This window comes from Periophthalmus magnuspinnatus, chromosome 4 (genome assembly GCF_009829125.3).
Source record: "Periophthalmus magnuspinnatus isolate fPerMag1 chromosome 4, fPerMag1.2.pri, whole genome shotgun sequence".
In the NCBI taxonomy this organism is placed as follows: domain Eukaryota; kingdom Metazoa; phylum Chordata; class Actinopteri; order Gobiiformes; family Gobiidae; genus Periophthalmus; species Periophthalmus magnuspinnatus.
This window is the reverse complement of record NC_047129.1, coordinates 3,115,033-3,142,253: the sequence shown is the minus strand read 5'-3', so window position 1 is coordinate 3,142,253 and position 27,221 is coordinate 3,115,033. Positions and strand designations below refer to the sequence as shown.

The window sequence follows — 27,221 nt, the reverse complement described above, 5'->3', positions numbered from 1 at the left end:
GCAACAGTAAATTGACACGATCAGCTGATGACATCAACGCTTGTGAAGGATGATTTGATACAAATACGTATTTTCACCAAAAATAAAGAAGAAAAAAATGTCTTTCCATTCATCCAGTCTGTTCATGTTTTAGAATTAGATGATACTTTCAAATAGAGAGCAGAGGCCCATATTTCTGGATGAAACATTGCAAAATCACAAATGTTGAACTTTAAAGTTTTTTGTTTTGGAATGGGTCCACAGACTACAAGGAGGAGTCTGGTAGTTGACCACAAACTCGTATCTATATTGCTAACTGACTCTACACTATAGAAAATACATCATACTCATCATACTCTGTCATACTGATGATGACACTTCCAAAATAAAAATACACTGCCAAAAATACCTCTATGTTGAATGAAAAAAATGCTACAAATAACTACAAGCTCTCACTATTTCTGCTCACTTTGATGTATTTAGAAGCTTGAGGTGACTTTCAAGAATCTAGACATAATACATCTTTAAATGTAGCACTGTCAGTTGTGTCTATTTTAGAACAAGAAAATTACACTTACTTTGTTTTATTTATAAAATCAAATGGCATTGTTCTGGCTTGAGTTTCCAAAATGCAGTGATACAAAATAGTTACATAAGTCCAGCACTGATGTCTCTACACATAAACGCCCTATGTGATTTACTGTGTATCTGACTTCAGAAAAAAAAAAAATCTTTTTAGTTGTAAATCCAGGACCACATGAAGACAATGAGAAAAAAATTGCTTTAGCATGATGTCCACTGTAAAAATAGAAAACAAGTTTTCATTATTAAAGCTATTATGTAAAACCAATTTAAATTTTGACAATTTTACTACAAGTACCATAGTTTATAAACCAAGTTGAGTATTACTAAACAAAGACAAAACAGTCCTTGTACACTGAATCATCAGATAAGTAAAAAATCAGACCTAGGACAAATCTAAAACTTATTAAGACTATACTGGGCATTTATAAGAAATAGACAAGTGGTCTAATTTCAAATTTGATCCCCAATCATAGGTGGTCAAAGTAACTCAAACTATTCTGTACAAATGTTTGTCCTTTAAAACACAGAATGAATAATTATAATAAAGTCATTGATTATTGTTCCTTGGATTAGTCCTAGATGTACAATTAGAAAGATATTTCCCTAAATTTCCAGAAATATTCTAAACACAGTGAACACAGATTCCCCACCGAGGAAAATCTACAACAACATCCAGAGTACATTTGAACCATAGAAAGAAAAATTTTAAAACATAAATACCTTTTCAGACAACATCACCTGGTAAACAACAGTGCCAATATTGAGCCTGGAGCAAAATGGTGAAAACTACAGCAGACAAAGCCCATTCACTCTCAACATGAAGTTCAAGAAGGCACACCACAAAAGTACGAGCCACAGGTTTCCCACACACTTTAAGGCGGATGTCATTAAGATCATATTATGCACAGTAATGTTTTTTGAGCATTTTACTATGTTATAATGTTGATTCACGGTATTGTGTTTGATTTAATTTGGTTTGGTCATCTCCCTCTTGAGCTCTGTGTCAATGGCATATGTAACTGAAGCCTGAAATTTAAAAGTCCATGCCTGAAATTTAAAAGTCCATGCTCTTTCACAGTACTTTAATTATTCCAGCATTCAAAAAATATTATTACTACAAATAATCTGCCATGTTGTGTTAGAAATGCGTCATGATGTTTTTAGTAATTGCAAATCAAACCATTTAAATTAAAAGTGAAAAACAAATAGCTAAAGATTGCAAAAACACAAAAATATCAATGCAAATGCCTTTTAAAAGCAAGAAGTAAGCATAATCTGTCTCCTTGTGCAAAAACATTTCTGTTATCGTTCATTGTCTGTTCAGTGAGTGTGCTTGTCTCCAAAATTTTAAATCATATGTTAAAAAGGATGCAAGAACAGTAGCTGTGAAGGGTCATTCAGCTGCAAATGTAGAAAATGCATGCCACGATGATACAGTAGGAACATATGTAATATGTAGTATTATATTACAAACTCTTAATTAAGCTGGTGGCTATCATTATGTGCTCAAATGTAAGTAAGTGGTTTGAGTGCATTGTAAGGCTTGAAAAGATGCGGCCTTTGTGAACTAGTCAAATGAAAACTAGTATTATAGGTGCTGAACTACTAACCATTTCAAGCTGTAGTCTACATGGCAAAACAGCTATGTTTTTGTCACTATGGAAAGATTTACAAGCGAGAAAGGATAGGAGAAATTTATATCCACGTTGCAATGTAGCCTTTTCTCACAGTTGATTGGTCCAGTTTGGTTGTGCAATCTCTAAATAAACAAAAATCTTGTGCACCCAAAAACCTCTCTAACTTCTCCTCTCATAGCAATATGTATTCAGTTCCCTGTTCATTGTTACGTGATTGATAATAACCTAGTCCTGGGACCGCATTTAGAAAGCATGTGTATGTAAATAAATGTTTCGTACATGATTATCTGCATTATGTTTTCGATCTATAAAAAGACAACTTAACATGGAAATGAGCTTCCCTGGAATCCAGATAACACATTACTCCAATAATACTTGATGTGAGTCTGGTCACTGGTGAATCTCCCAAAGTTCAGATGGGTGTGATTGACAAACGTACTAGCCAACAGGGTCCGTCCATATCAAAACAAATATTTAATAATTCCTCTTTATGAGGAAAAAAGAAAAACTACATCACAAGTGAAAACCCTGAAAACCCTCACTGATTTCTACAGAACCAATGAGAGAAGCATTAAACTTGATTAATCTGAGGTGAGAGAAATTTGATTTTGTTTGTAAATGACCAATAAGCATGTTTGACATGCATCAAAAAACCCAAATCTGATTGCACGATCATGTTTGGTTCTGGCTCACGATGCGACGGAAGGCATGGAGACCAGTTTGATATCCATCTGTATAAATAATACAAAGAGATATTTTTCTGGATTTGCCAAGAAAAAAAAAAAACAGTCAAAAAACTCAACAGAATGAGACCCTTGCTCAGAAAGAAGACAAGTCAGCAAGTTTGAGGACATTTGTTGAAGTTTGTGTTTTCATTTGTTGAAGATTGTGTTTTCAGAGATTAAAACCCAGATAATTACTTGCTGAAAACAAAACAACAGTCTATAAAGCAACCAATTTGAGGACATTGTATGTAAAATTATTTCTTTGTGCTGATGCTGTGTCTAACTGCATGCATCTCCTTAATTTCCGATGCTCCTCCCTTGCACCACAATTGCATTATCACTAAGCTTGGTATCACAGTCACAGGCACATTCCAGGCATCCAGTGTAGTAAATGTGAGGAAAGAGAGAGAGAGAGAAATAGACAAAAAAAAAATAAAATAAAAAAATAATTAGTTCCTGTAGCTTTTGCGGCCCTCTCCCTCTTTCAAGAATGTCCATATGAGCGTGTTGACAATGTCGGGCTGATCTTGCTGCAACCAGTGGCTTGCTCCGGAGATGATGTTGAGTCTGAAGTGGTTCCTGATGTAAACACGGCACGCCTCAGCCATGTCCTGCTCCAGAAAGGCGTCTCGCTCACCCCAGAGCAGGAGGACCGGGGACCTGACATGGTTATGGCTCAGAGGAAGAGAGCTGACAAAAAAGATATAAAATTGAATGAAAATACAAGTTAATGTGAATCATATATATATATATATATATATATATATATATATATATATATATATATATATATATATATATATATATATATATATATATATATATATATATATACCTCATCATCTGCAAAGTGATGTATTTTTTATTTGTTTTTAGCATGTAAAATATGCTTGTGGATATTGAAATAAAGAATGAACATTGAAATTAGGGTACACTGACTGAGCATTGGGACAGTTTTTGTTTGCGCATGTCTACAACTCTATTAATGTGTTCTGTTATTACTGTTAAAGTTATGTCTCACTTCTATTTTGTTATTTTTTGTTCTATATGTAAAAAAAAAAAGAAGAACAAAACGTACATGAAATATGACAGCTCAATGCATAATAAAAACAGTTGATAAGATGCGTATATTGTGTATAAGATTTGTACTGTATATTTATTTCCATACAAAATATCTGACTTTGATTTTGACAATCCTGTTTAGACATACAGGGCCATTAGATGTATAATTAAAATCACTGTGGCTTCTCAATATTGGTGTATCTCAAAGACTTAATTTGACCACTAGAGAGAGCCAGTATACCACCAACTGTTCCTGTACTGCCATTTGGAAATACCAGGTCAACTATTGGACAATATTGGTTGGATTCTTTAAATGTGCACTGAAAAATGCACAATAAATGCAGTCAATTTATCATTAATTTGTTCACACACGTTTTTATGGCTGGCAGGCTTTTGATAGACAGGCTCATATCTCTAAATATTACCCCCTATATATGTCCATATAGAAATGCACTGTCTCTGTGAAACATCCATTTACATGCTGCATCCGTGACCACAGAATATGCAGTGAAAACACAAAATGGCCTCCAGTTTCTTGTTATTATTTGTCCTTGCCTGTGTCTGGGAGTGTGCATTTGTGGAGACTCTAATTGGCCATGGGTCAGTGAAGCTTTGTTTTATGTGAGCAAGTAAAAAAGCTACAGCGAGCTCACTCTTAGGCTCACTATGCTGTGGCTGCAGAGGGCGGCAGATGGTACACTCAGTCATGCATGTTTGGCTCACATGTCAAAACTACACAAGCCCAGATATTGCTTGTAAATGGGATCTGTGTCACAGTGAAATATGAGGCATTACCTTAATAGGCAGTAATGAAAATGAATAGCGAAGCATTGATGTATGGCATTTTTATCATGTTAGAATGGTTAGACTTTAAACCTTAGTCTGGTTTACTATGGAGAAGAAGTAACTAGTAAGTAATTGAATATTTATGTAAAATATGAAAAAGCTTTGCTATCAGATTTTCAAACTGCAAAGGGTGGGGGGGGTTGGGGGGGGGGGGGGGGGGGGGGTCTTTTACTTGAAGACATTCCTGTAGTAGTTGAGTGCTCCGGTCAGAGCTCCAGGCTGGGACAGAGCATACAAATAGGCCTCCATCTCCTCCACTGTCAGCCAGCGCCCCTTCCTTCCAATGCCAGTGCTGCGGCTTGTGAACAGAGCCTTCACTGCCTACAACACAACAGTAGTAGTAGACATTGAGTACATTTGATTAATTTAGTCCTGTATAAACCTGGAAACAGTCATATGTAGACGTCTGTATTCAATGCTGAACCAGTCAACTTTATTGAAAAATAGTTTACAGGCTATCCCATATGTTTCTAACTGACTTAATACTGGTTTATTCATAAGATAAACTTTGTGATAAGCTATTAGATTTGCTATAGATAAGCTATTAAAGAATTGAGAATCACTGGCTTAAAAGTTCAATACTAAAATAGGTGCAATATATAACTTTTCTGGTGATGTAACTTGGTGGGGTGGCATTAGCTGCATGTCTCCATTAGAGATAGGCATGTTTAATGCCATAATGTGGAACATTCCAGGAAAACAAATGATTTCACTGGAGGCAAGTAGATGGCATACCCTCCACTAGAAAAGGTAAGTTAATGCCTTTTTTAAAAAAAAATGGGCACTAATGTAAATAGTTGTATTAGTAATAGTACCCTATAAGCTATTGAATATATATGAGAAAATGTATGTTCCCAGAGCCAACGCTCTCGCCTTTGACTGCCACCCACATCTCCACATAAGCCCCTCACGGATCCTCCCGCAGGTGGTGGGTCCACGGGAGGGCGGCCCCACGTTACTTCTTCAGGCTGAGGCCGGTCACCAGATTGTCACTGTTGAGTATCCACCCCAGGCCTGGCTCCAGGATGGGGCCCTGGTAACACCAGCCCAGGCAGAGTAACTGGCCTTGATTAAATCCTCATCATGAAAGGTTTCTGAACCACTCTCAGTCTAACCCGTCCCCCAAGAGCTGTTTGCCATGGGTGATCCTACCAGGGACATGAAGCTCCCGACAACAAAGCTCCCTGGATCATTTGGGTGCTCAAGCCCCTCCACCACATTAAGGTGGGTGCAGCATCTGCATTAATGTGGTGGCTGTATCGGACTGGGGTAATGAAGGAGTTGAGTTGAAAGGAAAGCTCTCTATTTACTGGTTAATCTACATTCATACCCTCACTTATGGTCATGAGCTTTGGGTAACAAAAGCATGAGATTGCAACTGAAACAGGTTTCCTCAGCAGTATGGCTGGGCGCATCCTTGGAGATAGGGTGAGGACCTTGGTCACATGGGAGGAGCTTGGAGTAGAGCCGCTGCTCCTCCATGTCAAGAAGAGCCAGCTGAGGTGGCTCGGGCATCTGTTCAGGATGCCTCCTGGGCGCCTCCCTAGGGAAATCTTCTGGGCATGTCCCACCAGGAGGAGGCCCCTGGGAAGACCCAGGACACACTAGAGGGACTATGTCTCTCGGCTGGCCTAGGAAAGCCTTGGGTTCCCACTGTAGGAGCTGGAGAAAGTGTCTGGGGTGAGGTAAGTCTGGGAGTCCCTGCTTAGATGGCTGATCTCGCAACCCGGCCCCGGAAGACAATGGATGGAGAAAATTCATTTGGATTAGAGAATTTTCAGTACTTTTTAACTTGCAAATATAATATACAAATGTTTACCTTGATCAATATTACAGACAACAGCTTAATGACATAGGTCTACTGTATATTCATAACCTTCCAAATAACCCCCTTCCCATCTACCTTACAGACCTAGAACAATGTGATATTATGTAACCCAGCTATGCAAGTATTTCAAGCACAACTTTCTGGTACACATATCTTGCAGAGAAATGGCTTAGAGATAGGTTCACTATGATTCTAACCCTGCAGCAGTGAAGCTTGGTCAGTGCGGTCCAGAGAAAGCCACTTAGATCAGCTTTTATTGGCCTCGCTGTACACCCTGGCACTCACTTAGACTGCTGGCTCTGCGACACTACATGCTGCGTTATAGCTTGGAAGAATAAGAAATTGAAGCATATGGGAACTGACAGCTATTGTTAGTTAAACACACTGTATTAGACCACATACAATTTATAGTTTATTTAATTGGTCATTGGTATATTTTTGTTGCTACTACGTTTTTATTTTATTTATTAGTCTTTTTATATTCTTTTATACTACACAGGGAATATCTGAGGTTATCTTATATTATCTTATGTACAGTAAGGGAGGTTATGTAGAATTGTGCGTCCCCAAATGTGGTAAATGGTCACATTTTTATATAGCACTTTTCCACATTTTTACATAAAGGATTCACACACACATTCATACACTAGTGTACACAGATACTGGGTTGCAGTGGGTTGAGTGTCTTGCCAAGAATACAACGACAGTATTCATTTGTGGGAGTTGGAATTGCACTGCCAACTTGTGGGTCAGTGGATCTGACGACTCTACCAATGATGTTTATGTTGAGAGAAAGATTCCAACCACCAAACACTTTGTCAACTGAGCTACTATTGCCACGCTATGAGGTAAACATGTTCAAATCCATAATAGCTTTTACTAATAACAATTAAAAAAATGTTAATTTAGTCTGGATTACAAAAAATATGTAATTGGTTATGTTGTAATGTTATGTTGTTCAGTACAGCTCAGTTGTGATAATTTATTTTTACTATCAGCGTGAAAAACAGTCCAATGTTATTCCTCACTTAGCTAATGAGTTTATAAGTGCTTTTCACTACTGTCAAAGAGTGGAGTTTTGCAGTGGCAGTAAAGCTAACAACAACTAGCATGCTAACACAGCCTTCCTGATTATGCTTTTAGATGCAAACAGCACACAGCAGACTTATTTTGACCTTAAGAGCTGTTTATACAGTATGTCTGTACAAGAGCAAGACACATTTTGCTCAGATACATGGAAACAAAATCAGCACAAATGGCTGTTAATGTAGCTTGTGTGTGAGGTTTTTTTTGTCAGTTACAATGACAAACAACGCTCCACACCCAATATACAGATCTGCCAAATGACCTATACTACTGGTTTTGGATAGTGCAGTCAAATTAACGGTACTTTGGCTGTTATAAGGCACTATATAGATGAAATAAGGTAACTCTAAATTCCCATCTGAAATAAATTCCATTAACTGGCACATGTCCAGGGAGCAGACGGCCTTGTGCCATACACTGCTGGAACACACCCCAAACCACAGAGACAGCAAGAGGTATAAGTAAATGAAGCGTATAATAAATTGTAGAAGAACAAGCAGTGTCTTCCATAGGTTATGACTAATTATTCTAAGTCTTAAATCTGTTTTTAACCTGCCCAAATCACTTTCTTCTCTTCACCACCTTCTAATCTGCGAACAACAAGGCAATAAGGCAAGTGATTTTCGTCAGCACAATTGGAAATATTACATTGACTAGTTGACCAATCTAAGAAAAAAAAATTTGCCATAACATCAGAATTTGTCACAGCTGGAGGTGGGAGATGTCAAAAATGCAACTGCAAATTTGGATATATACAAAATTAGAATATGATTTAAAAAAAAAAAAAAAGTGGTCTCTGTACTATTGTAGTTAAGTTTACAATCATGAATGTTTTGTGCAACACTTAAACTAAAACATTTACGGGCACTTTTTAGCACATTTCAGATGGATTGTCAATTGTCAGTAATATATGAACACTGTCATCTGAATAAAAAAAAAAAAAAGCTAAATCATTGTGATTATATTACATCTTGGTTACAATTGCCCAATGCTAGTTGCAGCCATAAGAGATTTTGGACCTCCATAATTGATGGTCTGATGGTCTGAGGTTTAAGTCCCCACATGACTTGGTAAACATAAACAAACGCGCGCACACACACACAGCAGGGTTGTCCTTGACCTTGAGCCATACTAACAGAAACATATAGGAACATACAGAGGATAGGAGAGAGACAGACCTTGAAATCGTTGATAGAAAGCATGAGCTCAGGGAATCGTGGCAGCTGGAAGAAAAAGAAGTGACTACATTTGAGCAGCTGGCTTGGGTGTCGCAGGGCGTAATCTGAAAAACACAGACACCATGGGCACAAAAGGTCAATACACAATTAAGAATTTAACTTTAATATCAACTATATTTAATGTAGGATTAATATATGTAGCATCAACAGCTGATTTCTAGCAGTCACTGCACTGTTATCAACTATGTTTTTAACATTCTATATGACAAATAAATATCTATCAGTCATAATGGCTATGTAAAAAAGTGTACCTTACAAGTGTGCAGAGTTGGCTAATCCTCCAACTAGTTTGTCTGGCAAGTCGAGAATTACATATTATTTTTTTATACAGATGGCTATCAGTCTGGTCACCATTCCCTCTGTTGCACCTCAAGCCAGAAATAAATGATCACGCAATCAGATTTGTTGATATCAGTGATGAATGTGATACAACGGAGCTCATTGGTCACCCATCATTTTGAATAAAATAACTTTTTTTGGGGGGGATGTTGTCGAGCGATGGAAGTAATATTTTGAGGATCTCCTCAATCCCACTGTTACGTCTTCCGAGGAGGAAGCAGAGACTGGGGACCCGGAGGCGGACTCGACCAAGGTGGTTGGCAAGCTCCTCGGTGGCAAGGCTCCGGGGGTGGACGAGATCCGTCCCAAGTACCTCAAGTCTCTGGATGTTGTGGGACTGTCTTGGCTGACATGTCTCTGCAACATCGTGTGGCAGTCGGGGACAGTGCCACTGGATTGGCAGACCGGGGTGGTGATCCCTCTGTATAAGAAGGGGGACTGGAGGGTGTGTTCCAATTACAGGTGAATCACACTCCTCAGCCTTTCCGGTAAGGTCTACTCCAGGGTACTGGAGAGGAGAATCCGACCGATAGACGAACCTCGGATCCAGGAGGAGCAGTGTGGTTTGCATCCCGGTCGTTGAACACTGGACCAGCTCTATACTCTCCATCGGGTCCTCGAGGGCTCATGGGAGTTTGCCCACATGTGTTTTGTGGATCTGGAGAAGGCATTCGACCGTGTCCTTCGTGGCGTCCTTTGGGGGGTGCTCTGGGAGTATGGGGTCCGGAGCCCTTTGCTAAGGGCTGTCTGGTCCCTGTATGACTGGAGCAGGAGCTGTGTTCGCATTGCTGGCAGTAAGTCAGACATGTTCCCGGTGCATGTTGGACTCCGCCAGGGCTGCCCTTTGTCACCGGTTCTGTTCATTATATTTATGGACAGAATTTCTAGGCCCAGCCAGGGGCCGGAGGGGGTCCGGTTTGGGAACCACACAATCTCATCTCTACTGTTTGCAGATGATGTTGTATTAATGGCTTCATGTGGAGGAGTTCAAGTATCTCGGGGTTTTGCTCATGAGTGAGGGAAGGATGGAGCGTGAGATTGACAGGCAGATCGGTGCAGCATCTGCAGTGATGCGGTCGCTGTATCGCACCGTTGTGGTAAAGAAGGAGCTCAGCCGGAAGCAAAGCTCTCAATTTACCGGTCAATCTACGTTCCTACCTTCACCTATGGTCATGAGCTCTGGGTAATGATTGAAAGGACAAGATCGCGGATCAAAATGGGTTTCCTCCGTAAGGTGTCTGGGCGCACCCTTATATGGTCAGGAGCTCAGTCACATGGGAGGAGATCGGAGTAGAGCCGCTGCCCCTACACGTTGAGAGGAGCCAGCTGAGGTGGCTCGGGCATTTTTCTCACCTCAGTTTAGTACTTCGATCATTGATTCTGTAGAAATCTGCAACATTTTTCAGTCCCTTGTGATATTTTTTCAGCCATATTTGTTTTGATACAGATCGACCATATAGTTCCCTGATCAGCCAATCCCCTTGTCAGTCATGCCTATTTGAACTTGAGAGATTCACCGGTGACCAGACACACATCTTTGTAAAGTACTGAAGAAGTGTGCGACCAGCTAGTAACTCCTGACCAAGATTCTGACTCAAGATCTCACTGCCCATTCAAAAGATGGTTAAATGCAGAGGATACATTTCAACCATTAATTTGCATAGAAATTATAGGTTAAACTTGTAAAATGTAAATGAACACAAAACTCAGCATCTCTATGCTTGCACTAGTTGAACCAGCTGTTGTGACTGCACATTAGCGGCCTGTAATTAGCTTTCTTTCATTCGCCCCTTAAGGCTGGAGAGGATTTACCAGATGGATGCAAAAATTGAAGCCATAACACTCGCTAATGAATGATAATAATTATGGTAAGAGCCAAATAGTGCTGTACTAATGAGCATGCTGTGGAAAAGACACTCCAAAATTGAAATCTCGGAGTCGGGAAAGACAAGCCCATATTCTACTCAAGAACAGTTTTATTTAAGATGTTGCAACTTTAGTGGCTTCTACCAGTTACAAATATATAAGAGTGCAACTTTTCCAGTCTTTAATCTAATCCTAGTTATCTGATCGGCCATATATTATTCAAATGTTTTTTTCATTCTAGTCAATACCGGCTTTACAGCCTCTATCCATGGGTTTCAGAATAATAAAATTATTAGGACCGTTGGCATAGCAATTTAACGTGGCAAATGGCAAATTGATGCATAGCACTACTACTTTGAATCTGGAATGGTGACTGCTTTCAACTAATATATGAGTCTGATGGGCCACGACAGCGGTGTAAGGTGAGATATCAAACTTTTGTTAAATCCAGTTGAGAGAAAAGCACATTTTTCCTGTCCTGTCCTGTTTCTTTGTTTTTTTTTTATTCTGTTCTGTGATTGGTCTGAACCACTGGTTAACCAGGCAACTGCAACAGCAGGAGCTGGGCCAGATTGATTCTTGTGAGATTGTGAACTCACAAATATCACAATAATTCATCTTGCCGGCAATGTTAATAGCAATTGAGAATTAATAACAAATTATTGTCTTTTGAATGGTGAAAAGTCCTCAAAAGGTCAGTGTCAGGTTCAACAGGAAGCTGAAACCCACAAACAAACCCACAAATAGGGAAATGTGTCATTTACATTTGACCCATCTTTCAAAAAATACCCTTGAGCAGTGAGCAATAACAGCACCTCACCTGGGACCCGGGATAAGCCACATCCACACCTATCGAGACACAGGGAGAATATGCAAACTCCAAACAGATAAGTCCCAACTGGTCTGGAAATTGAACCCTTCTGACACTTACCTGCGAACACTGAGGGGTGTGGGCAGTTGAGGACGATGAGTTTAGTGACCATCTCTGGATAGTAAATTGCAAAGAGCCAGGCCACTGTCCCTCCCCAGTCATGTCCCACCAGGCAGCATCTGTTATATCCTGGACACAAACGCAGAGAGTTACAGTAACGGAACAAGAGCTGCAATAAATCACAGTGAAATATTAAACAATGCCAGGCCTCCACAGATCGATATGGAGCTGTGCAATAAGACCTCAAATCAATAACAGGATTAAGTTAATATATTTTATGAATCCCCAGAGCTGTACGTACATCATGTGTTAATGGGTCTTTCTACTGATAAATCATAATGGCTTTTGAGATACAACAATATACATTTTAATCATTCCCTGCCACGTATGGTTTTATGTTCAATGCTTTTCATTTAGTATTTCTTATGTATCTCATATTAAATGAACCATCCATCCATCCATTTTCTTCCGCTTATCCGGAGCCGGGTCGCGGGGGCAGCAGTCTAAGCAGGGACTCCCAAACTTCCCTCACCCCAGACACGTCCTCCAGCTCCTCCGGTGGGATCCCAAGGTGTTCCCAGGCCAGCCGAGAGACATAGTCCCTCCAGCGTGTCCTGGGTCTTCCCCGGGGCCTCCTCCCAGTGGGACATGCCCAGAACACCTCCCTAGGGAGGCGTCCAGGAGGCATCTTGAGCAGATGCCCGAGCCACCTCAGCTGGCTCCTCTCAACGTGTAGGAGCAGCGGCTCTACTCCGAGCTCCTCCCGCGTGACTGAGCTTCTCACCCTATCCCTAAGGGTGCGCCCAGTCACTCTGCAGAGGAAACCCATTTCGGCCGCTTGTATCCGATCTTGTCCTTTCGGTCATTACCCAGAGCTCATGACCATAGGTGAGGGTAGGAACGTAGATTGACCGGTAAATCGAGAGCTTTGCCTTTGGGCTCAGCTCCTTCTTCACCACAATGGACCGATACAGCGATCGCATCACTGCAGACGCTGCACTGATCCGCCTGTCAATCTCACGCTCCATTCTTCCTTCACTCGTGAACAAGACCCCGATATACTCACCACCCACCCGGAGAGGGCAAACCACCTTTTTCCGGTCGAGAACCATGGCCTCGGATTTGGAGGAGCTGATTCTCATTCCAGCCACTTCACACTCGGCTGCAAACCGCCCCAGTGCCTGCTGCAGGTCCTGGCTCGATGAAGCCATCAGGACAACATCATCCGCAAACAGCAGAGATGAAATCCTGTGGTTCTCGAACCAGACCCCCTCCGGCCCCTGGCTGCGCCTAGAAATTCTGTCCATAAATATAATGAACAGAACCGGTGACAAAGGGCAGCCCTGGCGGAGTCCAACATGCACCGGGAACAGGTCTGACTTACTTCCAGCAATGCGAACACAGCTCCTGCTCCAGTCATACAGGGACCGGACAGCCCTTAGCAAAGGGCCCCGGACCCCATACTCCCGGAGCACCCCCCAAAGGACACCACGAGGGACACGGTCGAATGCCTTCTCCAAATCCACAAAACACATGTGGACTGGTTGGGCATACTCCCATGAACCCTCGAGGACCCGATGGAGAGTATAAAGCTGGTCCAGTGTTCCACGACGAGTGACCACGATTAAATTAACCCACAATTTAATTTAATACATTTGAAACTTGCTGTTATTGAGTAGTTTTTACCACTCTGTTTTACATTATAGAGCATATGACAGGTTTTCATGGTTTTTGTAATTCTTACTTGGTTTGGTGAGATAGTAAGCTATCTGTGCTAAATAGCTATCATAGTTTTACACCAGGCAAGTGGCAGTTTGTGGAAAAAAATCCAAAATGTCAGTTTAAATCTTCATGTAACAAAATAAAGGCATTGTCATTTTTATTTTATTATTATTATTATTTTTTGTCTAATCATTGCCACTGTGTAATTTAGACAACTTTTAGCCCTTGTTTACATTATGGTTGCTAGATAGCGGTTATGAAATGACGTATGCCATATCTGCTGCCCATGTACACCTCAGAAGTAAAACTATACATTTCAGTAAAATAAATAAATAAATAAAAATAGACAAGATTTGAAGTAAAATCTTAAATATAATTATGTTAGCTATGTTTTGTTTATGTGAAATGAGTAGTCTAAACTGCCATGTGAACTTTTGTTTCATTAGAGTTGTCTTTTTCAGCATTTTGTTTAAAATAAAGGATCAGGTTGTGTACATATTTGAAATTATTGCACAATACAGCCACACGTTTCCACAATCAAATCACCTATAGTTTTGACCTCCACAAACATGTCCTGAAATACATGGGATTTCTGTATTATCAGTTCATATTTCAGTTTTCTTTCAAATATTAGTGCTCCCAAGGTTGTTTTCAATGTGGACAGAATCTTTAAACATATACAGTATTTCAAATCTAATTGCAATCAAAATCCAATGATACGAGGCAGCGACATTTCTTGTACTAAAATAATAATAACTGGAAAAGGATTGTATATTCATTCTTTCCAGTGCAATCAATATGCCTCCACAACCTGATCATTCTTACTATAGGATTTCATGACCTCAATTCAAAGGCAAGAGCAGGGTTGAGTCCTCCGTGTCCATGCTCTAATCCGCCTATACCTCTCCCTGTATACCTCTATATATCTAACATGGCACCCCTCTATTAGCCTGCAGCTTTCACACATATTGTATATTTCTGCAGGGATTACATTAGAGTCACCTCCGTCAGAGATGACACCATCACTTTTCACTTCAATAGCTGCAGAGGGAAGAACCATGTCTTAAAAGAGGGTTTAAGAGTCCAAGTGCAGATTATGGATAAGAGTTATGTAGTTCAAATTATAACAATGTTATAGCAATAGGTGTATAAAAGCCGTACTATGCTGATAGTGCTGTACTCTTTAAAAAGAGTCGGCCTTGCAGAAATAAAAGTACATTAAAGCAGTAAAAAGTAAGTTGCATTAAATTATTGTCTTAAAACATGGCATAGATTTAAAACAGCTTTATATTTGTTGCACCACATGTTAAACATTTATTTATCACTAATTAGAGAAGGAAAAAATGCACACAAGCAGCACAAGCAGTTTTTTATTGTGCAGTTTTAAGTCAAAATTGCAAGTACTGCCATGTATTTCTTGGAAGCTGTATTCTGAATACCACCAAATGAAAGAGTACCTTACCAAAATACAGTTATTTAAAATGTGTTCTGAGTACGTATTTTTAGTACACGCATTTAGTCTTCCCAATAATGACTACTAGTGCCATTGAGCTGTCAATGCGCACAATATAACTTTCAAAACTGTTGTCATACTTGCTGCTATAACAAAGGCAGCTTAATTGAGTAAAATGTTTTCTAATAAGTAATCAGAATGCATTGTTTTCAGTGCATAAGGGTGTAATTGAGTTTAGATATCTGGATGTATTCAACTGAACCTTTCAATGTTATATAGAGGCAAGTACTAAAAGCAGTCTCAGCAATGCAGAAGCTTCAATAGTAAAAGCATGGATAGTTGACAAAGCACTTTTTCAATAAATATTTCACAGGCTATTTACAAATCAGTGTATCAGCGGCACAAGGCATTACAAACAGTACATGGATGTATTGTTACTTTACTTCAAAAAGTGTGGTCAATATTTTATAGACAATATTTTTAGACCATTCCATACTATGTATTGTTAGAGAGGAGGCATTATGCACTTTTTGTAGCTTTCTACCCTGTTATAATGTTGTTCCCTCATCAGAAACATGCCTGAAAAGACTCTAGAGGTCAACGTCATATTCACACACTCCTTATTCTGTGCAATGCTCCACCCACAAGCTTATACATCATCCATGGTCCCACATAACAATTGCATGGTGATTGTGTTGAGATAGAGCTGTGAAGGGGGAATAACTTTGCACAGGGAGCAAGGGGTGGGGAGACTCAGCGAGTCAAAAATTAACGTGAAACATGTTAGTACATTGTTTTCAGCAAATATAGCATTTTAAAAGCAATAATGTGGAGCGCCGCGACACCTCTACAAGCACCACTGATTGCACGGCGTGTGGTCTGAGCTCCTCTCACTACTTATAATTATACAGAATAATCGCGGCCACCAGCGGTACCGCGGCGTACAGTCTGAGCACTAACCTTGTAGTATAGACCTCTGGGAAAGAAACTGTGACATTAAAAAATGTTAAAAATAGTTGTACTATGTCCACCAAATTCAACTTACTAAAAAATCTATTGATTCACTGAGAGCAAAAAACAGATCTAATTATGGGTTTTCCAATTTTTCTATTAAAGATTCTATTTTACTCTATTCTGATATATGTTACAATGTTTTTCCTCATCAAAACCACACCTGGAGTTGTGTTTTGTTTCATCCACTCATGTTTAACATACAAACCTTGTATCTTTAGGCTGAGTTCTTCTCTGAAACTCAAAACATTCTGTTTCACCTTGTGATGCCATGTGGTAATACAGAAACTTCTCCACTGTGTTTTTCAACTCCATACACCTTCAACAAAATCACTGGAATAATTTCAGCCCTGGAATTGCCAGTCTTGACTAAACAAAAGACAAAGGGTCGCTGTTAACTTGAAAACTAGCGCTTCATGATATAACAAAGGGGAAAAGAGCATTGCGAGCTTAGGGGTGTAGCCTCAAACATGTGTTTATGTATGTGTATGTTTTTGAGGAGGTAACAATATTCATGAAGCTCACAAATCAATTTTAGTAATATTTTTAATAATACTGGACCTTCAATCTGATTTTTTTTTTTTTTTGACCATGTAAACCCAGTGTTAACTAAATCCATTTGAAAAAAGAAATCACAGTATAGAAATTACGTGGACCTCCTGCTAATATCCACACAGCCTGAGGAGAGTTCACTTTGTTGGCCACATTTAGCATTAGTTGTGTGGCCACACCTCACAACAGTAGTGACTCAGAGGTGTGTCATGGTGCACAGCATGCCTAAGGCTCTTTGAGTTTGGTAAACAAATTTATTTTGGGCCTTGTCAAATCACTGTCCATTTAACGTGTTTTTTTTGTTTTTTGTTTGATTGTTTTTTTTTGTCCCTGTAGACAAGATGAAGGAGGGACACAGGGTTAAGAAATCTAGGTACAAATGAACTCAACAAGAAATAAAAGAAACTTCAGATTGAGAATATGAAAGCATATTTCATCACAAAAAAAATTTCTGCCAGCTGGACATATGTTTTTAAGAGTGAATGCCCCGCTTTCATCCTAAATACCCTGTATATCGTGTACTGTTTTATTATTATTATTATTATTATTATTATTATTATTATTATTATTATTATTATTATTATTATTATTATTATTATTATTCAAATATCTTCACAAATATAATCACATATAACATTTATATTTTCTTGTTTTAATCAAATAAATAACCGTATTTATCTCCTAAGGACAATTTAAATGCATTGACTGGTCTTGATGTAGAATTGAACAGAAGAATGGGTCAGGATCAGGGGGAAGAATCAGGCGGTCTTGTGCCAGGGCAGGTTAATTGAGATGAGAAAAAAACCTTCAGGACAAAGGTGCTGTTCCTCCTCTGCGACCTGCAGCCTGGACACTGCAGATGACGTCCAGACGGGAGCCAGATGAATTCTGGGAACATGGGTCCTAAAGGAACTTGGTGGGTCTCCTCATAATTAGTTGCAAAGAAGAGGACAGAGATCTTACATGGAGTCCAATGGCTTTGGAAGAAACCTTTAGGATATTCTGCAACCTGCTTTTATTTAGTACAAAGATGGAGTTGTACCAGCAGATGCAGGAGAAAATCTGTGAGAATGCTCTCAAAGAATGAGCTGGAAAAGGTGGACATGATGTGTTGGCTTATATCGAAAGAGTTCAGCATCCTTAAGAGATATTACCTTTGTTGACCCTTTTTGACAATCACATTCATGTTTGAAGTTTAATGTTATAGATATCCAAAATTATCCCACAATACAATTAATTCAGTGTTTTCTTTTAAATCTGATATCTTTCAGGTACCCCTTGGTAAGAGCTTGCATACTCCCAGGGCTCCTCATAGCCCAAGGTTGTGAAACACTGTCTTACAGATGCCTACCAGAAGTGAAGAAACTACTTGGATTAGTAGAGAAACGTATTTACAACAATTCCATAATATAGATTTTTGGACAAATGTCATTTTAGTTTAGACACATTTGTATTATGGCATTTGTATTATGGCATTGTTTGTTTAAGGGTTAGCATCATTGTTATAAATATATTATGTTGGAAACTTAGAGGTCCCAATAAAACCGAGTATGGTCATCCTTTTACAGATAAATTAGCCTTACCTAAGTACTCCACTATATCCTTGACGTCAGTGATCAAGTGCTCAAATCTGTAGCTTTCAGAAGACAGCGGTAAGTCGGACTCGCCGTAGCCGCGCATGTCGATGGCTACCACCCGAAACTCACTCTTAAACTCTCTGAGCTGGTACCGCCAAGAGAACCTGCAAAGAGAAAAACAAACGATAATCATTAATTTAGCAACTTGCAATAACTCCCAAGTTGTTTCATATAAATTTTGTAGTAGCACACTGTAAATATCCCATTGGGAGCACAGATACTAAACAGTACAGTACTTGCAATGGATACTTTTTACGTTTACTTCACTACATCTCGGTACCTTGTCCTACATTTTTGAACTGGTAAACAGTACGTTCCATATTGTTTGAGGGGTTACTTGTTAGCATGTTTATGGTGACATTCTGCCGAAAGGTTTTGAGTTTAAGTCCCGGCTTAAATATAGACTACATTAAAAAAAAATCTAAAAACACTGAAGAATTGATTCAGTCACCGCTGTTGACTAATATGGACCATTCTTTATTAAGATCACCACATTTGACACCTGACATTTGATTTTTAATTCTATATTATATATATATTTGCTCCTGTGCTTTTACTTTAGTATTAAATTTTAGTTCTTCTTGCAACACTGAATCAGATTTAGTAAACTATATTTACATTTCTAGCATGTAGCCATCAGCAAATGTGCCAATACAATAAATAAAAGCTGATGTTCTCATTTCCAAACCATTCATTTTTAAATCAAATTGTTGCTATAAAAATGGTTACAAAAGAAGCTACATAATGACAAATATATATTCATTAACTTGTAGACCTACGGCAAATTATATGAACATAGAGAATCATCAATCTTAGGGTAATTATAACTCAACCTTCAGTAGTTCAGGAGTTTAGTTACTTCTTTTTCCTAAATGCTAAAACCTTCATTCTAACCAATATATTTCTTTGGATGTGCTAAAGTGCCAGAACGTGGGTTGGGTACAATTTGGCTTCCATTAGGAGACCAACGAAGCAAATAAGACTTTCATTTTTGACAAGAAATTCAAATCCACCCTCTCCATCTGTGTGAAGGTCATCTCGGTATGATAAAACTGTCTGAGATTCAGTCCGCCCCCGATCATGTGGTAAGGACGAGTCTTAATTGAAGATCTTGTCTCGTGAAGCATCCCTCTATCACACTGTGCACCCCCGCTCTCCCCCATCCTCACCCATCTCCTCCTCATCATCTCCTTTCTCCTCCAGTGAGCAGCAAGACCACAGCTTTGGATAGTGATGACTCAGGGAGGGAACAATATATAACAATATACCCACATACATAAATGCAATGTTAGAACAATTTGTATTTCTATAGCAGGCATATAGTAGCAATTATATAGTTTGGTTGTGAGTGTCAAGGCTTAAACTGCTACAATGTTTGGTTACTCTATCAACTAAAAGCATATATTTGTCATCCAAATTCATTCAATTTGATAAATTGAATGAATTTGGATAATAATATTATCAGATAGACACTAAAATTTGTACACAATTTTTGATATATTGGCTGCTTAAATCAAATGACCTATATGTAGCCTGCACTCTTACTACTTTAAAAAGGTATTCCAATCACAACTGAACCTTGCCAGTGCCTAGAAGAAGAAGACACATACAAGTTTTTGTCCTCATTTACCTTATTCCACTCCGTCCACTTATGGCTTAAATTCTACTAAAGAGCACATTCTTTGTTTTGGCACTTTCAGTCAAGTGGGAATCTGATTCATTTCAATTGAGAAGTTGGGAAACGTTTTGCTGCTAAAATCTGATAAGAAGTTGGTTGATTTGTGTCAAATGTTTATGTGAAACAAAAAGACAACACCAATGTCTGGGAGGTTTTAAAATGGATTTCTAGTCTGTATAGAACTTATTTGCTGCCAAGATTGGCAGTCCAATGCAAAATAATAGAATTTACCGATGGCACTGCCCACAACAACGTCTGGAATAAGGTGAATATAGACAGACCATGCATCATGTGAAAGCTCAGATCATCCTGAATTCACTAGCACTGATTAATGATTGGCTGCTGGTGCTGGGGTTTAGGTAGTGAGGATTCAGATGAGAGAGAGTCCTTTTAGGTTTATACCAACTGTATTTCAACACTGAAAATGGCAACCAAAATGAGAGACTTATGTGAAGCTCATTTTCCTTTCTGATTGGATAATGGTCTTGAAAATCACCAAATTATGACAAATTATGTTCAATGTTGTAATTAGGAATAAATCAGCATTGGAATTGCAATACGTAAAAGCTAAATTTAACATGTTAACCTTGTATCTGGCGACACAAATTTGAGGAATTTAAATCTTATACAATTCCTCAATAGCAGGTCAGTCAGTGCAAATTACACATAGATATTGAGGCAGTTTGCGCTATATTGGTTCTGTCAAACTGGTTTTATATGGCTTTTCAGGCTTTAACAGGAAGAGAGGGAAAGCTGGAATTTTCCTAAAAACTGGTTTAATACTGATATTTTGGCAGGTAATGAATGTAACCTTTGGGAGTTTACATTAGGAACTACAACCCCAATTCCAATGAAGCTGGGATGCTGCATAAAACTTAAAGAAAATACAGAATATAATGATTTGCCAATCCTTTAACCTATATTGAACTGAATAAACTACAAAGACATGATATTTAATGTTCAAACTGATAAACTTTGTTTTTATGCAAATATTCACTCTTTTTCAATTGAATGTCTGCAACACGTTCCAATAAAGCTGGGACAGGGGCATGTTTACCACTGCGTTACATCACCTTTCCTTTTAACAACAATCAATAAGCGTTTGGGAACTGAGGACACTAATTGTTGAAGCTTTTCAAGAGGAATCCTTTCCCATTCTTGCTGAATGTTCAACTTCAGTTTGTCAGCAGTCCGTTGTCGTATTTTGTGCTTCATAATGCACCACACATTTTCAATGGGAGACAGGTCTGGACTGCAGGCAGGCCAGTCTACTACCCACACTCTTTTACTATGAAGCCATGCTGTTGTAACACGTGCAGAATGTGGCTTGGCATTGTCTTCCTGAAATAAGCAGGGACGTCCCTGAAAAAGACGTTGCTTGGATGGCAGCATATGTTGCTTCAAAACCTGCATGTACCTTTTAGCATTAATGGAGCCTTCACAGATGTGCAAGTTACCCATGCCATGCGCACTAACACACCCCCAGACCCTCATAGACGCTGGCTTTTGAACTTTGCACTGATAACAACCCGGATTGTCCTTTTCCTCTTTGGCCCGCAAGACACGACGTCCATGATTTCCGAAAACAATTTGATATGTGGACTCATCAAACTGCAGCACACTTTTCCACTTTGTGTCAGTCCATCTCAGGTGAGCTCGGGCCAGAGAAGCCGGCGGCGTTTCTGGGTGTTGTTGATATATGGCTTTCAATTTGCATGGTACAGTTTTAACTTGTACTTGGAGATGTAGCGACGAACTGTGTTAACTGACAATGGTTTCCTGAAGTGTTCCTGAGCCCATGTGGTAATATCCTTCATACATTCATGTCTGTTTTTAATACAGTACCGCCTGAGGGCTTGAAGGTCACGGGCATTCAATGTTGGTTTTCGGTCTTGCTGCTTATGTGTAAAGATTTCTCCAGATTCTCTGAATCTTTTGATGATATTATAGACTGCAGATGATGAAATCCCTAAATTCCTTGCAATTGTACATTGAGAAATGTTATTCAAAGCCTGTTGGACTATTTGCTTATGCAGTTGTTCACAAAGTGCTGAACCTCACCCCATCCTTACTTGTGAATGACTGAACCCTTCGAGGATGGTCCTTTTATACCCAATCACTCACCTGTTTCCAATTAACCTGTTCATTTGTGGAATGTTCCAAGCAGGTGGATTTTAAGCATTCCTCAACTTTCCCATTCTTTTGTTGCCCCTGTCTCAGCTTTATTGGAACGTGTTGCAGACATCAAATTGAAAATGAGTGAATATTTGCATAATCATAATCAGTTTGAACATTAAATATCATGTCTTTGTAGTTTATACAGTTCAATAAAGGTTGAAAAGGATTTGCAAATCATTGTATTATTTTTTTTTAGCTTTACACAGTGTCGGCAGGTGGCAAAAACCGATAGAAACACAAAATTATGTAAGTTTTTTTTACACTACCTTTATGCAATTTCATTTTTTTTCTTTATGGAATTAAGCAATACTAACAAGTAGGGAAAATGCATGGTATGTATTCAAAGAGTAAATGTTATGTTGATGATAAGTTGATATGTCAAATATGTAACCACCTCTACATGTTTAGCCCATTTTCCTAGTGTTTTCTCTCCATGACTCCTGTAAAGAATGTGTCTAGTGAAGCAGAAACAGCTCCCACCGTTAATTAGGCCTGTGCCCATCCCGCGGCCAGTCTAGTATGGTGGAGATATGGGCAGCCTTACAGCCTCTGACAAGTCCTTTGGCCCCGATCCAGGAGCGATTGTGTGCAGAGCTTTTCACTTCACATCAGCCAGAGAGGACAGGGAATGTTTTGGACCGCTTTCATGGGACTGCCCGCTAAATACACCATTTACAACTACTGCTGCTGGTGGGCATAAAGAATAGTAGTAGTCTAGAGTAGTGTTTTGTGGTGAGGTTTTATAGACTTAAAGTAATTAATCCATTAAAACGATGTTGGGAACTAATAATGCAGGGCTGGTAACTGCTTGTCCATTGTGTAGGTATAACGTAAGGAGATATCAAGGCAGACACCACAACAATAAACTATTTAAAACATATATGTATCTATTAGATATGGAGGTGGAGGCAGACACACATCCCACAAGATGAGACAGAGTCCAGGAGAACGAGACAAGATGAGATTTTGACATAATTTGTAATAAACTGTGGGGTTCAGTTGACAATTTTTTCCTCACAATATATTCATTAATTCCTCTTTCCATCCATCCATCTAGCAAATGTTAAAAAGTGTTCATGGATCTGGCTTTTATAACAGGAAAAAGTCACAAGGCTGAGTCCGATGAGTAGGTAGGTTTTAGCGACTTTATTACAGCGATTCACAAGAATATGTTTGTCTCTAATAAAGCAGCACTGGGACTTGTTGTTTTCTATATGAGAGCCTTAACTTGAGAGTCCACTGACCCAACTGAACGCAGGAGCTTTACAATGAGGTCAACATACCAGGGAATTCCCATGGTGCCTGACTGTGTCCTACCACAAACAGCTGATCACATACATGGAATTTATGAGCACATACACTGTTATGATAGTGCTAAACTTCTTCTAAACATCTGGTCTGGTCAAGTATGTACTTTAGCTTCATGCCTCCAGCTTCAGTAATCACAACATCTTTTTTATCACATATATTGGCAGTTTTTTTCACACCGAGTTTCCAATCTGATGATTATCATTTATGCATATAGGTTAGTTTAATTTATTTCACAGGAATGAACTCAAATACTTCCATCTACAAAGTGTGGGGAGGCCATATTTCTATAATGAACCATTTGTAAGGTATATAATGTGTGTGTATTTTTATGGGCCCAAGGGGAACCAGGAGCGTCTGTAGCTCTAAGTGGAAATACTCATTCGATGTTTTAAAAGGGTACTATGTAACTTTTCTGGTAAAGGGTTCACCATCTGACATCATCTTCATGGAGATGTTAGCCTGGAATGTTGTAAAGTAAAGCAATCGTATATCTACCTCCATGGGGACAACCAGCTCACACAAGGCAAAGGCAAAGGGCAGGTCAGTGGAGAGTTGACAATAAGAATACATGCTTTTAAAGGTTATTTAGCAATGACAACACCTGTAATTAAATAAATGTGAGACATACAGTTTAATGCTACACTGTGGAACATAACTTTTTCATGCAGATGAGCAGGTGGTGGACCATTCACATGAAAAGTTACTTAGTGCACTTTTAAGGTTTATTGGAAGCAGACATCTTACAAAATGGGTATCTTATTTAGTATTGATTTCCCTTGTCCTTTTCAGTTTAACATCTTAAACTAGTTATTACATCCTAATATCTTCTCTGACCTACCAGAACTCAGGGAAGCCATGGAGGAACAGCATGAGAGGCTTGCCTCTTTCGCCAGCCGCAACATAGTGGAAGCGAAGTCCAGATTCCTACAAAAGACAGAGCAATAACCATTTATTTACATTATGCTAAGATCTTAGTTCAGTCATTTTAGCACACCGAACAGATCTACACAGTCATTACATAGGCCATATAAATAAACATGACATAATAACATTACAGGGGAAATGGGCTGCGTAGCTCAAGTCTCCTCATGTGGAAAACTGGCTTATAGGAGTTTAATATAGTGATGCTGGACAGTCCGACTCTGCTTGTGCCAATAAAGGATTATCATAACAAAGCTAATCCGTAAAAGATGAGCATGGCCTGAATGACTGAGCATGTACACTAGAATATGCAGATCATGATGAGTAAATAATACCAAGCTATTTATATCTCAACTGTGCTACTTTTTATGGAGTATATTTAGTAACATTTTTTCAAGTGATGCACAAAGACAGCAATATAAAAGTGTGTGTTTTTAAAGGGGTAAACGTAAAAGGGGTAAAAGTCTTGTGATAAAGTTATGATTTGTGTTCCTAATTAAATTTGAAACATATTACACATAATACATATTTTCATATTTTTCATAGAATAAGATGTAATATTTGCACACATGTATGTTGAATGTAAATATCTGACCTTTAGGTAACTTGCTCAAGAAACACTTACAACACTACAACACAGATTATATGTAAAGAGTCGACTGTATATGGCTGGCCTGTGTTTGCAATCACCTATAAAAATCTCAAGGTTCAATATCAAATGAATAAGGAGTGTCAGTATTGTTTTCATTCTCCATCTCTATGGCCAGTGTACTTTCCTTCCCTCCTATCATGCAAAATGTGCAAATAAACAGTGTCAGAAATATTGCTTACTCTTATAAATGTCTGGGAGGTATCCCATTTGTGCTGAGGTACCGAGTCTGTTTCATATGTGGAAGTTGCCAAGTTTTTAATTAGACTTCCATTTGATATTTTTGTTTACTCAGATGTTAACTGCTGCCATATTGCATTCTGTAGCATATTTCAGTACTTTTACCGTACCTTTATTTGGCGATTTACCTCCTTGTTTTGGACATAGCAGCCAATCTAATCACACAATTACTTGGAACTTTTTCTCAGGGACAGCACATTTCAAACAGTCAAGCACTGAAGTTATTGTATGCATTTCAAGAGATCGTGTCTTGAATAAACTTGGATATGCCATAACGCACGCTTCAGTAGTCTCCAGTCTGCAGCAGCGCTATCCTTTCAGCACCACCTGACGTCTCGACAACAAACACAGCACGTAGGCGAATTCTACCTAACCAATAACAAGGCCTATTATTTTGGCTATTTAACTACGACGCCACCACAACATTGTAAAAGATCTGTATGCAGCCGAACAATGGGCAGACAGGCTCTTCTCACCTCGCCGACTAGACACGTTCGCTCACGTTCAAGTGCGTTCTGTATGCTGATGTCTTGACTTACCTTGATGCGAACATAACAATGCGTGCCCAAGGACGTGTCATTCAAACAAGCCGGGGGAGTTTCGCGCACTGCCCAGTGGAAAACTGTGGTCGGCCGCAGAACGATGCTCCACCAAAGTTTAAGCAGCGCTACGGCGGTGCACACTCCACAATAGCCGTAGATCAAGGACCAGTAGCCCACAACTTTGATCTGCAATGCGAGTCTTATTAAAAATATGATCAAGTTGTGGAGGACTCTAGCCATTTTTTTACATTGCCGCAGGAATCCGGTTTTGGGCTATACACGGGAGCAGCTATCGATCCGGTGGGTGTCAAGCGCTTTTGTGGCCAATGCTTCGTGCCCGGCGCATACGCACGACTGAGTGAAGGGAGGATCCCACGGCAGCAGTGGCAGACCGACAACGTGATGAAGAGGAGGTTGAATGGGACTGTGGTGGTGGTGGTAGCGAGGAGAAGCGCATCACGTCCGATCTTTACGCGTGCGTGTGACAGCCTTTTTAACAGGAGACTGTGTGCGGTTGTTGACTATACAAGGAAGGCGTTAAGTACGATAAGAGGGAGAGAGTTAGGTCGTGAGTGCAAAAGGGATACACACTAGAAGCCATTTCCAAACAGCTATGAGGCGCTATGAGGTAAAGAAGAGAGCCAGTGAGCAAAAACAGAGCCACGCAACCACGAGGGATGGCTTCTGCACGCTGTTATGGCAACACGGAGGAGAATGGAAAAGTCTATTACTCTAATGGTTTTATATTGAGCCAAGAGACAATAACAAACACTAGGCCTATCCATATAAACAGACACAGTAATCACGAGACATCATTTAATACGGTATTTAATACAGCTCTAAATAACTTTACATTTCATAGTCCCAAGGTGTGATATTACTGGAAGTAACCCAAATGGTTTAAATTTAACCTAAAGAGAAGGGAAATTTAAATGTGCGTCCATGTCTCATGGATCAACATACATCAGTGCAGTTTATTGCTGGAGGGGCTGCCACACCCTCTTTTCGTCCTAGTGGCACAGGCAGGACAGGGGCAGGCTCAGGTTTTGAGAACAAGGGACTGGGAGGTGGACGCATTGGTACCAGTTTGGAATTCATAGTAATTCATGACATAACTAGCTACTTTGTAGTTGTTTACGTAAAATCTATGCAGCTAGAGTCATAGCAATTTTCTTTATTGATGATAATTTTTGCCAACACTACCG

At 39.3% G+C, this 27,221-nt stretch overlaps 2 protein-coding genes across 2 annotated transcripts in view; both read right to left on the bottom strand.

Annotated features, from left to right (window-relative positions):
* Positions 1 to 27,221, bottom strand: part of btbd8 (BTB domain containing 8) — a 95,083-nt gene that overhangs the window by 30,410 nt on the left and 37,452 nt on the right. The window lies entirely within an intron of this gene.
* ephx4 (epoxide hydrolase 4) lies at positions 550 to 26,412 on the bottom strand. The gene is made up of 7 exons (XM_033965419.2): positions 26,014 to 26,412; positions 24,503 to 24,588; positions 18,444 to 18,601; positions 12,123 to 12,251; positions 8,927 to 9,030; positions 5,007 to 5,155; positions 550 to 3,616 (listed from the first exon to the last, which is right to left on the bottom strand). Exons 1-7 carry the CDS (start codon positions 26,254 to 26,256, stop codon positions 3,376 to 3,378), a joined length of 1,110 nt encoding a protein of 369 aa, XP_033821310.1. The 5' UTR covers positions 26,257 to 26,412; the 3' UTR covers positions 550 to 3,375.

Coding starts and splice junctions, on each gene's coding strand:
- ephx4 (XM_033965419.2), bottom strand. CDS start 26,256: ATGGCTAGAGTCCTCCACAACTTGATCATATTTTTAATAAGACTCGCA. Junction 24,589..26,013: donor ATTGTTATGTTCGCATCAAG/GTAAGTCAAGAC, acceptor TGTCTTTTGTAG/GAATCTGGACTTCGCTTCCA. Junction 3,617..5,006: donor TACTACAGGAATGTCTTCAA/GTAAAAGACCCC, acceptor CTTTTTTGTCAG/CTCTCTTCCTCTGAGCCATA.